Raw genomic sequence first — 14348 nt, forward strand, 5'->3', positions numbered from 1 at the left:
TAGATTGCCTGATCCTGAAGTGCTTTGGAGCGGTTCCAGTGTTTTTGTGTTATTGAATCATGTGTAAAATAGTCAAATGATTTTTAATTTTCATGCCAAGATTTTTCCCTTCGCCTCAGTGCCACATCAACACAAACCATAGGTCACTAGTGGAAACGCCATGGAAGTGCTTTTACATCTGAGCACAGAAAGGCACGTCTTTACACAAAGAGTGGAGGGAGTATGAACAAACTACTCTGCCATGTTGCAGAAGCCAAAACCCTGGTTTCCCTGCAAGGCTGGATGAGAACAGCTGGTAGCTACCGAATGGCCTAGATGGGTTGAAAGGCCTGCTCACGTTTGTGGCCTTTCTTGTATCCTCTTCTGTTCCTGCACCACTAACAGCCCCCCCTGCTTTCTCTCTGTGTGTGCTGTAGCTGCCTGGTGGAAGGGGATGTGAAAGAAGAGATCCTGCAGCCTCCTGAGCCTCGCCCCGTGCCGCCCATCCTCACCCCCTCTCCCCCTTCGGCCTTCCCCACCGTCACCAACGCGTGGCAGGACAACGACCGTTATCACCCCAAGCCGGTGCTGCACGTCCTGAGCTCCGCGCCAGCAGCCCCGGACCTCAATGAGAACTACAACAAGAGCCCGGAGCCCGTCTCCAAGGCCGACCCAGGCCCGGCCCTGCCCGAGCCCCTGGAGAGGAAGCTGGAGCGCAAGCTGAGCATCGAAATCAAGAAGGTGCCCCTGCAAGAGGGGCCTAAAAGTTTCGAGGGGAACAGCATGCTTCACCGAACGCACGCCTTTAAAGCCAAATCCTTCACCAGCTGTAGCTCTTTCTCGGAAGACTTGCCCCCGGAGTCCTGCGCGGATTTCGCGGGAGCGCAGGCCGGCGCGGGCAGCTCTCAGGGCCAGGCACACTGTGAAGCCCCTCCCCGGCCAAACCACCTGTCGCTCAGAGAGAAAGGACAGGCGTCCTGGTCCGCCTCCAGCCCAGAGAGAGGCCCCTCGCCTGCTGGGGCCAAGGCCGATGGGGAGAAGTTCCCCAAGGCCGCTGCACTGACGGCTGGTCAACCGAGGAAGGCCGGCGAGGGGGCGCCGGCGACCCCCTCCAGAACTCCCCTCAGCTTCACCAACCCGCTGCACTCGGACAACTCGGACTCCGAGGGCGAGGGCAGGGACTCGGGCAGAGCCGTACCAGCCAAAAACACACCCAGCGTTTCCACCGCAAGTGCCACCGTTTCAGCTGCCTCCTCGGGAGAGAATGCGCCCGCAAGAAAAGTCACATCAATGTCAATCGCTGGCCAGCGTTCGCCGTCAGAAACAAGTATGTTGGGCTTTAATGTTCCGTGGTTTTAGTTAGGAGTACACGTGCTACACAGCTACAGTGCGTTTGTAGCGATGTTTCATCTGTTAATGTGCACTGACGAAGTCTCCAGCTTCTATGAAATATATAGACAAGATATATATACTATACAGGTGTAATATATAAGCGTGCGTGTACAAGCAATGTAAGCACTAGGTTTGTGGTGTCTGATATGAGTTTATTTTGCTGCACAGTCAAGGAATTTGTATTTCCGATCCTGAGATAAAACCGAAAAACAAGGATGAGATGTTTTTTTGCCACACTTTTAGTCTCAAATATAAAAAACATGCCTTAGTGTTTTTAATATAAGAATATAAGTATTTTTGTTATAATATGACCAAATGTAAGCATGAAATTACCGCTCCAAAAAAAATCTTATACTTTTTTTATGGAATTAACCAAAAATAAAATGTATATTACATTGTCCTCATCATTCACATGATCACAAATACAAATTGCTGAGTTATCAAACAGAGCTAAGTTTTAACTTTGCTGTCCCAATACCTTCGGTGGACACTATATATTATTGTTTTACTGTTATATTACAATATTATGGGGCCCTGAGTTAAGAACTCACATGAACAATCATTATCTAGTGCCTTATGTTCTAGTTCCAGAATGTTCTGTTTGGTTGTAAATCCAAATAAACTCTGGCTAGGGTCTCAAAACAAGTCACAAACCACCCTTTCACCCCCTCCTGCCTCCCCCACTTCTGTCCTATGTTGACACCGGCAATATTTGAAAATGTTCATATTTAGAATTCCTTTCATACAATGGAGAATAATTACCTAACATGAAAAACTTTAATAACCTGGAATGGATTGCAAAAAATGGCAAGAATGGTTCTCAGCAGCAAGAACAGTATAAAAGTTAACCTTATCAAGTGTATCAATCTAAAAACTTTTGCTAATACAAAAATGTAAACCATGAGCTAATATCCTTTTCACTGTCCTTTTTTTGACCTATTATTATTTGAATTATTGTGACCCAGTTTTTGAGCCAAAACACCTGTTTGTTGTAAATGTATGTTATAAATTGTCATACATTAATATTGTACTTTATACCGCTAGTAAGGCTTGATGGTTTTTATGCTAATTGACTTATCATAACCCGCTCTCTAACATATTTAGCCTTTTACATAATTGAAATTAAACTCACTGGCAATTATGAGAGAAATTAATCTCTTAAGTGTATTAAGACCTTGTAGCTAGCTGAAGATCACAGACGAAGCTCTTGGCATCAGATCAGGACTGTAATTACCTACAATCAGACGTAAAATTCTAACCTTTAATTTATCATTGCCTTGAAAAAGAAGGCTCTTTCTAACTTCGGTAGAGCTAGGGAGAAAGGAAATTCAGGATTTATGAAGGGCATTTTGATGTTGAGAATTTGTCTTTGTTGTAAGGGGACACCCTTAATCACCATGTCGATAATGTATAGAATGAAAAGCAGAAAATTGTCCCAACCACCTAAAGTTAGAAAAATATTTTTTTGTATGTGGGCGTTTTATTTTTGTTTGACTTTGGATACAGCATGTGGGGCTTTTCCAGTGGTATACTTGGAAACGTGTATATTAAAAGAAAAAAAATCTGTTTCTGTGCTGTAACATGTAAAGCTTGTCAGCCTGTAAGCTTGTAAGTCATTGTCTAGGGGCTTTGCTTTTCTTCGCAACATTTACTGCCTCCTTTGTAGACAAAAAACGTGATTATCCATTCTGACTCCCTTAATAGCAGACGAATCTTATTGCTTTGAACCCCTCCTACCCCTTATAGTGTGAAATATTAAGCATTTATGGGGACTGGTGTCAAGCCCTTTGGCCCCATTAGTTGGGGCCATATTTAAGTAGACAGCACCAAAGTAAATTAAAAATCAGAAATTCTTGGAAAACAGGAGGCTCCTGAAGGAAATGCTCTGACCAGCGGGAGCTGTTGGCCATTCTGCTGCGGGATGCTGGGAACTGTGCCTTCACGTTGTCCACAGACGAGTAGCTTGCGATTCATCTGGGAGAGCGCTGGGAGCCTTCTGGTATCGGCCTGTCGGCAGGCCTGTCTGAGCAAGATGAACTGCTTGGTAGTCTGCGGCCAGCATTGGCGTGCAGGCGCACACTCCCTGCGGCACAGTGCCTGCTTCTCTCCATGCACACAGCGCGGAACCCCGCTCAGACGCTGTACTGCTGGAAGACAGCACACGGACACGTATTTCCTAACCTGCAGCTTCCTGCTTATTGACAAACCACTGGTATGTGTTGGAAACAACAGTGTTCACCTGAGGAAAAGGCTTTCAGGGAACCGCCGAGAGTGCGAGAAAAATCAATCACTTTATAGCTTTAAATGTCCTCTCCGAGACGACTGTTTCCTTCTGGTCTTTCTGGTGGAATGAAGCTTTGGTCTTGATGACCAAAGCGGCTTTGCTTTTTGGAGCAACTTACATTTGCTGCTGATTTTCTGCTTCAGATTGAACAGAGCTGTGTCTGTTTAACCCGGGAGGACATATGCTGGGCTTACGGAGTCATAGCTTTGAAGCGTACGAGTAACGTGTTCTCGTTTGATTTAGATTCTGATCACGGTGTGGACTCTCCTCCTCCTCCTCTGCCTGAAAGAACCCCCGGGTCGTTTTGTCTGGCCTCTGGTCTGGGTGAGCCTCCCTTTTCCGTGACCTCTTTTTACCAGTTGTTTGTTTTGTGACCACCAGAGGGCCCTAGTGCTGCCATCTCCGTTTGCTTTATACAGGGTGCAAACTGCTTTATCTTTGTGTACGTGTCCATAATCATCTGAACACTAGGAACACCTGGAGAATATTTTGGGTGAACATTATCAGTCATTAAGAAGATTTTACCGATTCCCATTCGTTAATCGTGATCTCTGTGTTGAATGATTGTCTGTACCTCTGATGTTGGCAACGTGATGTTGTCTCCAGGTGGAGATAAAACACCGTACAACATGAGGTTAGGGTGCCCACCTGTACAGTTCCTCGGTACACAGCAGGTTAGGGAGAAGTGGGGCATTACTGTTGAATTAAGAGGCACATGTAGCTAAACAGGACTGTGGAGGACCAAAGTAGAATTGAGATGAAAATTGACATTTCTTTTGAGATCATATTTCTCTCTCAGTAGAATGCAATATATACAAGGCGTCAAAATTGACAGTTAAGCAGCAGTAAAGAAGCAGTTTTGCCTTTTAACTGTAGTTACATGCTCAGAGGTGATAAATTATAACAGATGGGCTTGGGCGACGTGTATTAACTTCTTTCTAGTAAAAACAGACTTGAACCTCATACTTTAGTGTCAGTTATTATTACCATGTTAGAAAGCTTTTGTTCTTAGTGAGCATATGTGTAGAATTAGAAATAGTATTACTTTCAGTAGACCATGTGTCCCTGGTTTAAAATTCCTATTTCTTCTGTTTTAGAAAGTTTAAAAATTGTTCCTGTGAAACTGCATGTAAGACTAGATGCTGCGTTGTCTGCAAACTGGGTACTTATTTTTAGCAATTTAGAAGAGTTTGTTTGTACATCCAGCCTATTGCTGATGTCCGAATAGCCTGAACATTCTGAATGCAGAAATGTATTCGTGTAGAAAATTTTCAGTAATGTATCGGGGTTTTTCTGTGCTCATACTGATAAGCCTTTAAAACATTGCGGCCTGACTCGAACTCTCCTGGCATCTGCAAGCGTTGTTTTTCGTCATCCATTGTAAAAGAAATGTGAAAGGTTGCCTGGTCTGTGGAAGACAGGTTCTTTCTTAATACAAAACAACTTCACCCTGCAGTGTCAATTTTACTGCCACAATTTAGCGATGGAGCCTGTCAATCATTTAGTCACTTGCGTAGGTAAAAATGGGGAAGGGTTTCGACGGGTGATGACTGAGTGTCTCTTTTTGTGCAAATGAGCGAAGAGGAATGTGCAGGTGGCCCTGAACGACGCCATGTGTTCTGTGCTCAGAACGCTTGACGGATGTTTCCTGTGCGGCGTGTGTGGAATCAGGAGACAGATGCAGTGTTTTGTTGAGTAACGTAAACAGCAGGCACTTGGCTGAAGCCGCCGTTCAGCCGTCAGGACTGTTGTGTGCTTTATAAATGACACAGTATCAAGCTCTGTAAGTGTTGCTTAGGTCTGCTGGACAGAAAACAAATATCTGCACTTTATGAATGCTGTTAGTTGTTTCTGTGCAGATCATTGAGTCTGATGTGCTGTGAATGACGGCTCTTTCAGCAGAGCAAGACATCTTCAATATGTTCACAAAATACAGTGGATGATGCTGCGTGCTTCCAGATAAAATCATGTCGTGTTCCACAATTAAGTGCAGGAAGGCTTGTACACCAGGCCTGTAAAGTCTTATTGAATTTATCGTGGCACTGCACTTCACGGTGGCTGCTCTACTTTGAAAATAAAAACCCTGGATCCGCTCAAGGCGGATTCTAGAAGCTGTGGTTGCTAGACTTGCCACACACTGCTCTGATAGTGTTCTCAGCCTGAATTTGCCAAATGTAATCAGCCTTGTTTGTGCTTATTGATCTACAGGAAGGTTTCAGGAGCGAATGGGCTCTTGAGGGACACTGGATTACAGCTACTGACAGGGCCCTGGTTTAGCATTATCTCTATTCATAGTGATTTATACTCAGGCAAGGTCTAGAAGCTTGCATTGGAGTTTGACTTGACAAAATACTGGGATCTTTCGGAGCTATCAAGAATCAAAGTTGGTGTACTTCTAGGACATCCCTCTCTGTGAGACCTTAGCAACAGATTAAATGGGCTGCATATTTGTCATACACATACATACATATCTGTCATACAGAATAGATACATATATTTTCTGTATACACATTCATCTACATATATACCTTTGGGTTTTAAGTAGATTTGTATCTTGTCACGGGCCTCAGGATTTCCTCTAGTATTTACCCTTTTTTACTATCTTCCTCTTCTCTTTTAGATGCAAACAAGTGGAAAGTAGATAAGGTGTTGTATTTCGATGGGTTACTTTTTATTTAAGTTTATGGTCTCTGTAATCTGCCCCAGCCCTATTACAATCACTGAGTGTAGTGCAAGACTTTCCCATTTGCCTGGAACAGTTGATCGGAAATCCAGCTCGATTATTCCTCTCCTGAGATGCATAATGTAGCCTTCTTCTCGATGAGAGGAGGCTTTTCTCCTCCTTCAACGCGAAACTGTCATGGCCTCGTCCACCTCTCAGAGGGCCAGTCACTCCCCTTGTTTCGTTTGCCGTTGTGTCTCCTGTAATTAAGGGGTTTGTGTAAAGAGTGTGTAACCTGGAGGTAGTCCCGGACTGTTCGAGTGTGGTAGAGAGCACGAGGATAGGTGCCAGTGAAAGATCCCGTCGCCTGCTGGCTTGTGACTTGACCAGCTCTCGACCGGGCTGTTGGCACACGTCCTGATTCCCAAGCCGAGTGCCCTGGCTTGGAGCTTGTCCTCACGCTTCCGGTCTTGTGCCCTCGCAGACGTGACCGCCCCTAGTCCCGTGGCAGCAGGGGGCTCTGTGGAGTGGTGCGGCCTCCCCCTGGCCAAGGCCAGAGACCCGCCCCAGACCGGAACGGTAAGGAGCTCAGCCCCCGGGGGGCCGTCGGGCCGTCGAGACGCTTTTCAACCTGCGGGTCGCAACAGAGCCGATTCAGTTCCCCTTTGTTTTTCTGCTTTTGTTTTCCAGGATACGAAAACGCCAAAGAGTACAGAAAATGGTAGGTTGCTTTTAAGCTTACGCGTGCTGAACAGGCGGGTGGGTGTTACATGGCGTTCATTGCATTTTAAGGAATGACGTACATTATAGAATATTTGCCCTAGTAAAACCTCATAAATGCATCCAGAAAGGCATTAAAGACATTTTATCTCTCGTAATTTAATGAATAGAGAGGAAAAGAGAGCTGATTCTCAACTTATATTTGTCAAATGCATTATTTATGATTCCAAGTCCTTTTCTATTATGCGGATTCATCAGAATTTTATGGGACACAACTCATTAACTAATTAACAGCTAATTAATGTTCTCCAATATCCTTCTGGCCACCTTCCTCAGAATAACAGCCTATGTTACATTCCCTTGCCGGTGTCATCAGCTCTGTCTCTGAACCACAAAGCAGCATTGCAGCCCATGACAAATAATTTATCTGCTCCAATTAATTTTTAAATGATTAATGTGATTAAAAATGTCTAAATAGCGGAGGCTTGAATGACAAACACATGAGAATAATTAGTTTCGTTAGTTATTCATTTCCTCACTCCATTATCTCTTAACCTTTGTGTCTGGCTGGATTTCAGGACTGTGCCATATGTAGTGTTAATTCTTCCGTCTCCAGGGTCCTGCTCACAGGGGTGGGTTCAGTTGTGTTGTCTTGTCCAGCAGCTCCACTTGTCACTCACCATCAATTCCGATCGGCCTTTTATGTGGCCAGGCTCGGATTGGACACCAGTTATTCCTCCCGTCCCATAATGCCTGATTTTTTCAGGAATTGTTTTTATGGTGCGGAACGATAGCTTGTGAAGCGCCGCTGTCCGTCTCAGTCCATCGTGTATCGCTACCCCGGCCCCCCTTTTCCATTGTTTTTAATGGCCAAATTGTCCCCTCGTAGCACGCAGCTTTTCCGCAGCATAACGATCGTGTTCCTCAAAGAATTATTGTGCATCTGCTAGTTTTCATCTGGTTAAAATCTCTGGCAAGGCACACAAGTTTACAGGCTAGACTTTGAATTTCTATCACAGATCAAAACGGCCTCACTTGCTGCCTGTTTCCTTTATAGTGTCTGATTTTTGTTTTTCCCTGGAATGAACTGCAGCATAGCTAGAAGGCTTCTCTTGTGGGATATTGTACAAATGTTTTGGGTTTTTTTTTTCCAGATGAAATGTAATGTTTAGTTCACTGTGTTCATCATCCAAGAATAATTGAATTGTGCCGTATAATCATTTGCTCCTGGACTGCACCACTAGAGAAACTTACCTTCTATCACTGTGCTTCCATTCATTCTTTGCATATGGATTGTTTTATACTGTAGACCCAGCTAATTTATAAAATAAATTCAGCAAAGCATTATAGCATGGGTTGCAGGTTTAGCAGGCCCTGATGCGTACTTCGTGCTTCCTGGATACTTTTTACATCGCCATCAGTTCTTCCGTGTGATATTTCATTGGTCTAGGAGGAAGCCACCTCTAAAGCCTGGCGATTATCTCTGCTTACAGTGTGTCGGGCCTGAGTTTTCTTACACCGGTACCTTTCATGTTACTCAAGGTAACACCCTGCTGTTTACCTTAGATGACCCCGGGGAAGGAGAAGACCGGAAGATGGTCAATGCTGTAGCAGACGTGAACAACATGCAGGGAGACACTGTTTCGGAGACTGAGCCCGGCCAGATGGGTGAGTGGAAGCATTTGACGGCTCTACTTGATGGGCGGGCGGTTGGGAGCATTCATGTAGCGAGGAAGCCTTTTAAAATCCCTCTCCTCTTGACTGACAGAGCGCAGCCCCGAGAGCTACCATTGGACCATTTCTCTTGTAAGGCTTGTGACAGATCTCGTTCTCTGCATTGGCGCACAGCTCTTTGTTCTAAATTGCATACCCATCCTGTCAGTTAGATTTGGAAAGTTTCCGTTTTGCATGCAGGTGTGAAACCTTAAGCTTGTATTGGGCAGCATCCGTTTTTATATATGTAGCTGTGCTGCATGTCTCCGCGGAGGAGTTTTTTGGCAGCTGAAATGTAAATCATCTTCCTCAAGCTCTCTTGCTATGCATATGTAAATCCCTCTTCACTCACAGTGAGGATATACGATAATCTGCCTTGGGTAGCTTAGAATCCCTGGACTGGAGAAATGAAATCTCGGAAAATTATACCAGGAAGGCATGCAGAGGGGAATCTGAGTTTTTTGTGTGCCTTAGGTGTTTCGTGAAGCATGGCTGGAACAGGCGCTCAGTAATTTCAGTCATGGTGCGGGTACCTGTGATCAAAGAACGTCAGCCTTGAATATTGCTTCTTCTTGCTGGAATGCTTGGTTTTCTATTTAGATCGTGTCGTTGGTTGATATCACAAATTAAGCGCATGATCTTGTTCAGAGGTCTTAGAAACCAGGATACTGCATCTCTGTAAGCTGACCCCGCAGTTTGGTACAGTGACCTTTCCCCTGTTGGTCTTTGCAGGTTTCAGTAACCGCTGCACTAGACCCAGGGGTCCCAGGGACCCTCCCACTGAATGGACATGATGACCACACGCCTCGCATCCGCCTGTACCCTGGAGTCCTCTCGCCTCCTCCAAGTGCCACTGTATATCGAAGACCAGACAAGACGTTCCTCTCTCTTCACCTCCTTTTTGTACTAACACAATCTCGAGCAGTGTAGATCTCGATAACGCAATGGTACATCGCCTGTTGTACATCTGCTGTTTTGCCGGGGGTTCTCAATTCTGGTGCTAAATTTCTCTTTGCTGGGACCATTAACCTGCCTTATTCATTTAGTTAGAAGTATTACAAATGGATTTTTTTTAATGCAAAAAGTAAATTAAAGTTTTTTTTTCTTACTCCGTTACAGTAATTGTAGACTTGCATTATTATGATACAGTAAGACATTTAATAATAGGGACAGTGGACTACTGTTTATGCTAACTTCTTGATAGCTATATATGCATTGTTTTACAGTTGTACAGGGCAAGTAGGTATATAATGTGACAAATTTACTGTCATTAAATATTCTTATTCACAGAAGATGTAAGAAGTCTCTGCATGATTGGATACTTTGTGTACCATTTTTTTGTAAATTATTTGCCCTGCTGTTTTAGAAGATATTTCAGGTGTTTTTTTTGTTATTGTTAACTGCTGGAGATGAAGCCGCCAGCTCCCAGGATAGCATGGGTTAAAGATTGTAATAATACATTTTTGTAAATTGTATTCAAAAGGTTATTTTTATATGATATGCGGTTTTATTCATCAGCCATGTTCTGGTGTACCACTAGCCTTGGAGCCTGTCAAGTGCCTTTGGAAAGTCTGCACCTCTGTTAGTAGCACAGGCACATCACCACGTGTGTGCATCTGGGATCTTTTTTTAAACACTTCCAAAACAGACCTGTTTGTAAGTTGCAGAAATCTATCAACCTGTCAGTAAAGCAAATTTAAGCAACTTTTGCCTTGTGTGTCTTCACTGGCGTTTTGTATTTCTGTGCTGTAATGGTAGTAAATTATACAGTTGGACCGTGTTGAAATGTAGTAAAGAGAGTGGCCATCGCCTTGTCAATACATGAGCAGCTGTGGAAACTGAGCCCTCATGAATACAAAGAGGCCTGTGGATGGGCCGAAAACCCTTTGGCTAAAAGAGCGCAGTGCCTAAATAAAACTGCTTTTTTACAAAGCGTATTAATGCATGCATCTCATGTTTGACCAGCACAGGTTCTGTAATCCTCATTAACCTGCGCACCTGTATCGATATGGAAATGGCTTAACGAGAGGCAGCTCAGTGGTACAGTGCCTCTCAACACTGGGACCTTGGGTTCAAATCGTGATTCGTGGGGTGCTGTCTCTGTAGAGTTTGTATATTCTTCCTATGTTTGGGTTTCCTCAGGGTGCACTGGTTTCCTCCCACAGTCCAAAGACGTATACTGGGAGGTGAATTGGCTTCTGAGAAAATTGGCCCTGGTGTGAGTATGTGCGTCTGTTGGCCCCGAGATGGACTAGAGTCCCGTCCAGGGTGTATCCTGCACTCATCTCTTGCCAGGACAGAATTCCAGCTGCTGCGTAACTCTGCGTTGGATAAAGGGGTTAGAAAATGGATGGTAGGACTTAATGTCAGCTCGAAAAGTACCTTAGTTAAGCTTGCGGTTTCTTCTGGACAGAAGAAATACCCTGATTTACCAAATTATCAGATGGATAGAAACTGTTGCTTCATTGGGCCAAGCGGCTTTCCTGAAAATCTATCCTTAATCATTACTCTCAGAAAGGACAGGAGGACAGCACAATCGAAATCTAAAGTATTTATTTTAGAAAAACAACAAGCATGTTCCTTGCATTTAAAGTTTAGCTTAAAATGCATTTCATGTTTGGTTAACTTTGTACTGGAGCTGGTTTATTTGGCCTAACTTGAATTTAGATTAATGCAGTCTCAAATCACAAATGGTAATGCCTTTTTTTATTTATACAGTGCTGGAAAACTCTGGAACAAAACCCTACAGTAGCTCCTCTTGAACTCCAACTAGACTATCCCTCTCCAGAAACTAAGCCAGGCAGTTAAGCTGCTTACAGGTTTCAAAGTAGAAGAAAAGCAGGGGAAAAGAGGTTGAATTCTCTCAATTAAAAAAACAACTTAAAGCCTTAGGCTTGTCAGTGTCAGTGCCCAGTTCCTTTCTCCCTCTTGAGCAGCACATTACAGGCTCTGCTCTCTTCTTAAAGAGCAGAGAGGCTGACAGCCACTGGGAGCCTCTGCTTTTATCACCTGACCATTGCTGTCTTCTAATTGCTCATATGACATGTGGCAGCTCATTCCCTGCAGAATTCTGGGGAATGTAGTCCAGGCAAGAGCTACCATCTTGTCTGAACCTACCATCCTACCAAAACTTGTAGAAAGCAAGTAAAAAATCCCACATTTGTATTAAGATGGAGTTATATGATGTAATACGTGATGTGAAGTCTCCTGGCCTAATTAGATCCAAGATGCGCAAAAGATCTGCTTTAACTTTAGATGTGACAAGTCTGATATGTCCTCTTATCTGAAGAAATCAAACTCTGTCAAGGAATACTATTTTATAGCAGCTTTTTCATTCACTTTATAATGAAAGATGTGCAAAGGTGATTGTGTACAAAGCCACTACTAAAGATTTTTGCATTTTTTTATATGAAACCTGCCTGTGCTTGTGATCGTTTTGGATGCATATGATTTCTGCCTCATATCTGTCCCTCTCGATGTACAGTACTGTGCTTTTCAAGATCCTCTCATCCTCACTGCTTTACAGCACTGCTTGCTTGCTGGGCTTGTGTTGAAAGCTCATGTGTGAAGTGTAACTAATGGTTGCTGTTATTGCCTGAATAATAGAGGGAAGATTATATCCTGTCTCAGGATGCAGGGCTCTTGCCATTCTTTTTGTTGGCCAGAAAATTGGCTATTATGGTGCTATAATTGCTAGTAAGACTGCTTGATTTCAGTGTGTGCCAACAGCACCATCTCCTCTGCTGCCTGAAGTCTTAGTTGATTTATTTTGCTAGTATTAAGGATTGTAAGGGGGGGGGGGACTGAATTCTAGTCTGATCTGGTTATCCGTCTTGCTCATTCATTGCTTCCTTGCCGATTGTGGCTGAGACTACACCCACAGCGCCTTAGACTCATTATGGTTATTTATCGACCTGGTTATTTTAGAATATGTCTTGACCTAATGTGTCTCTGAGCTGCAATTGCTAAGTTTGAGCATAGATATGCAGTAGACATTGTTTGCAATTATTGTCTGTGCTGCGTTCCTAGAAAAGTGAAGTCCGCCTTTAACAATGTTTCCTGCACTAGAATGCTACCTCACTGTCGGCAACATGCCCAGTGAGCTTCTTTCCTTCACTGTTCTCTAGTTTTAGATTTGCAGTTTCTTGGAAACCAAAAGGTTTTTTTTTTGGTTGAAAGAAAATGTTAATTGCACCCCAGGTATCTTTGTGAAGTGAAACCTGAGTTGTTTTTAATCAATGTTAATGTTAATTTATTTCCTTGGCATACAAGAACTTTATGAATTAGCATTATGTTGTTTGACGTCTTGGGAAGTGATGTGTTTAAGAAGAGGTTCAGACGGCAAGAAATCTATTACTGAAGCAAAAAACCCAGCATACCTCACTGATCATGATTTCTTTTGTGATTTTTGTACCTGGCTTCCTTTTCCTGCTGAGCACATTGTAACGCTCATTTTTGGAACTGCTAGGAGGAAACCTGTGCACACCACAAGCTGCTGGTTCCAATACTCATTTTTGTGTTTTTAATGCCTGTCAGTATTTAGTAAAAGTAAAACAAACTTGAGAAATCTGAACTATTTACTTATATAAATACAAGTGTTCTTTATCATCAGTGCAGGGATTTTTTTTCCCACAAAAATACTGTCAAAGTACTGGATAAATATAGGGGGAATAAGATTTCGGCTCATCACTAGTAGTTTCTTCTCTAAATGGTAATTGCTAAGGGTGACCCTTGCTTAAAACGTACTGTAGGGTTTTTGATCGCTAAACTATGAACGCCCTTCTGAAGAGATTAAACTGCTGCTACTTAGCTTGCTGATTCCAGTGTGGGTCCTCTGCTGTGAAGAGTCATTTGAGACGGCTCTCCTGAGTGCAAAAGAAGTCTAGAAGGAGGAAGGACCACAGCTGAGCTGCAGCTGAGCCTGCCGGCCTGACGGGGGCGCTGAACCAAGACGAACAAGACGGAAGACCTACAATCAAGCCTCTTGTAGTCAATGTCCAGGGACAAAAAAGAAAGTGGTGTAAGAAGTGAGTTTCAGGGATGGATGAAGTGGGTCCCCTCCTGTTTGAGCAGCACTTTAGGAGGGCTGTACGAGTGCAAGGAATTATTCAAAGTGTTTTCTTTGTCGCGGAGTAGATTTGTTCACTGCAAGAGAGCGGAAAATCAATTGACTCTAATGCAGCTGTCAAAAGATCACAGGAGAGTTGGGTCCAGGTTGGGCACCTGCATCCCTGCGTGCTGGGAACTGTGTCGATTCTGTGTTGAAAAGTCAAGAGTAAAGGCTACAAAATCGTCTTAAGCCATGTAGAGGGAGGGAGTATGTATTTCACTCATCATTGGATTGAGACCTCACTTACTTTGCCTGTTGGCATTAATGATGAAAGCTTCACCTCCAACGTCTACAAATTGGTTACACAATTGCTTCATTGGAATAGGGCTGTTAATGGAACTTCAGCAATGCAGTTTCATTATATGTAGATTTTTAGGTACAGTAGCAGTGTGGAGCAGTTGTCAGAGTTCTGGGTTGACCAGGTTCAGCTTGAAGGTTGTGGGTTCAAATCCCAGCTGAGACACTGCTGTACTACTTTTGAGCAAGGT

General features: G+C 43.6%; 1 protein-coding gene across 2 annotated transcripts in view; it reads left to right on the top strand.

The window, feature by feature from the left end:
- ptpn12 (protein tyrosine phosphatase non-receptor type 12) overlaps window positions 1-10458 on the top strand; it is a 63478-nt gene extending 53020 nt beyond the window's left edge. Inside the window, exons 13-18 of one of the 2 annotated variants that reach the window (XM_088923168.1) lie at window positions 417-1306; window positions 3899-3979; window positions 6802-6896; window positions 7008-7038; window positions 8580-8705; window positions 9483-10458. In XM_088923168.1, coding sequence (XP_088779294.1) covers window positions 417-1306; window positions 3899-3979; window positions 6802-6896; window positions 7008-7038; window positions 8580-8705; window positions 9483-9544 — 1285 coding nt within the window. In that variant the 3' untranslated portion in view covers window positions 9545-10458. The remainder of the gene's footprint in view (window positions 1-416; window positions 1307-3898; window positions 3980-6801; window positions 6897-7007; window positions 7039-8579; window positions 8706-9482) is intronic. The other variant, XM_088923169.1, reaches the window with a different exon arrangement.
- Window positions 10459-14348: the final 3890 nt, after the last annotated feature.

Source organism: Atractosteus spatula, chromosome 8 (genome assembly GCF_055471065.1).
Source record: "Atractosteus spatula isolate fAtrSpa1 chromosome 8, fAtrSpa1.hap1, whole genome shotgun sequence".
In the NCBI taxonomy this organism is placed as follows: Eukaryota; Metazoa; Chordata; class Actinopteri; order Semionotiformes; family Lepisosteidae; genus Atractosteus; species Atractosteus spatula.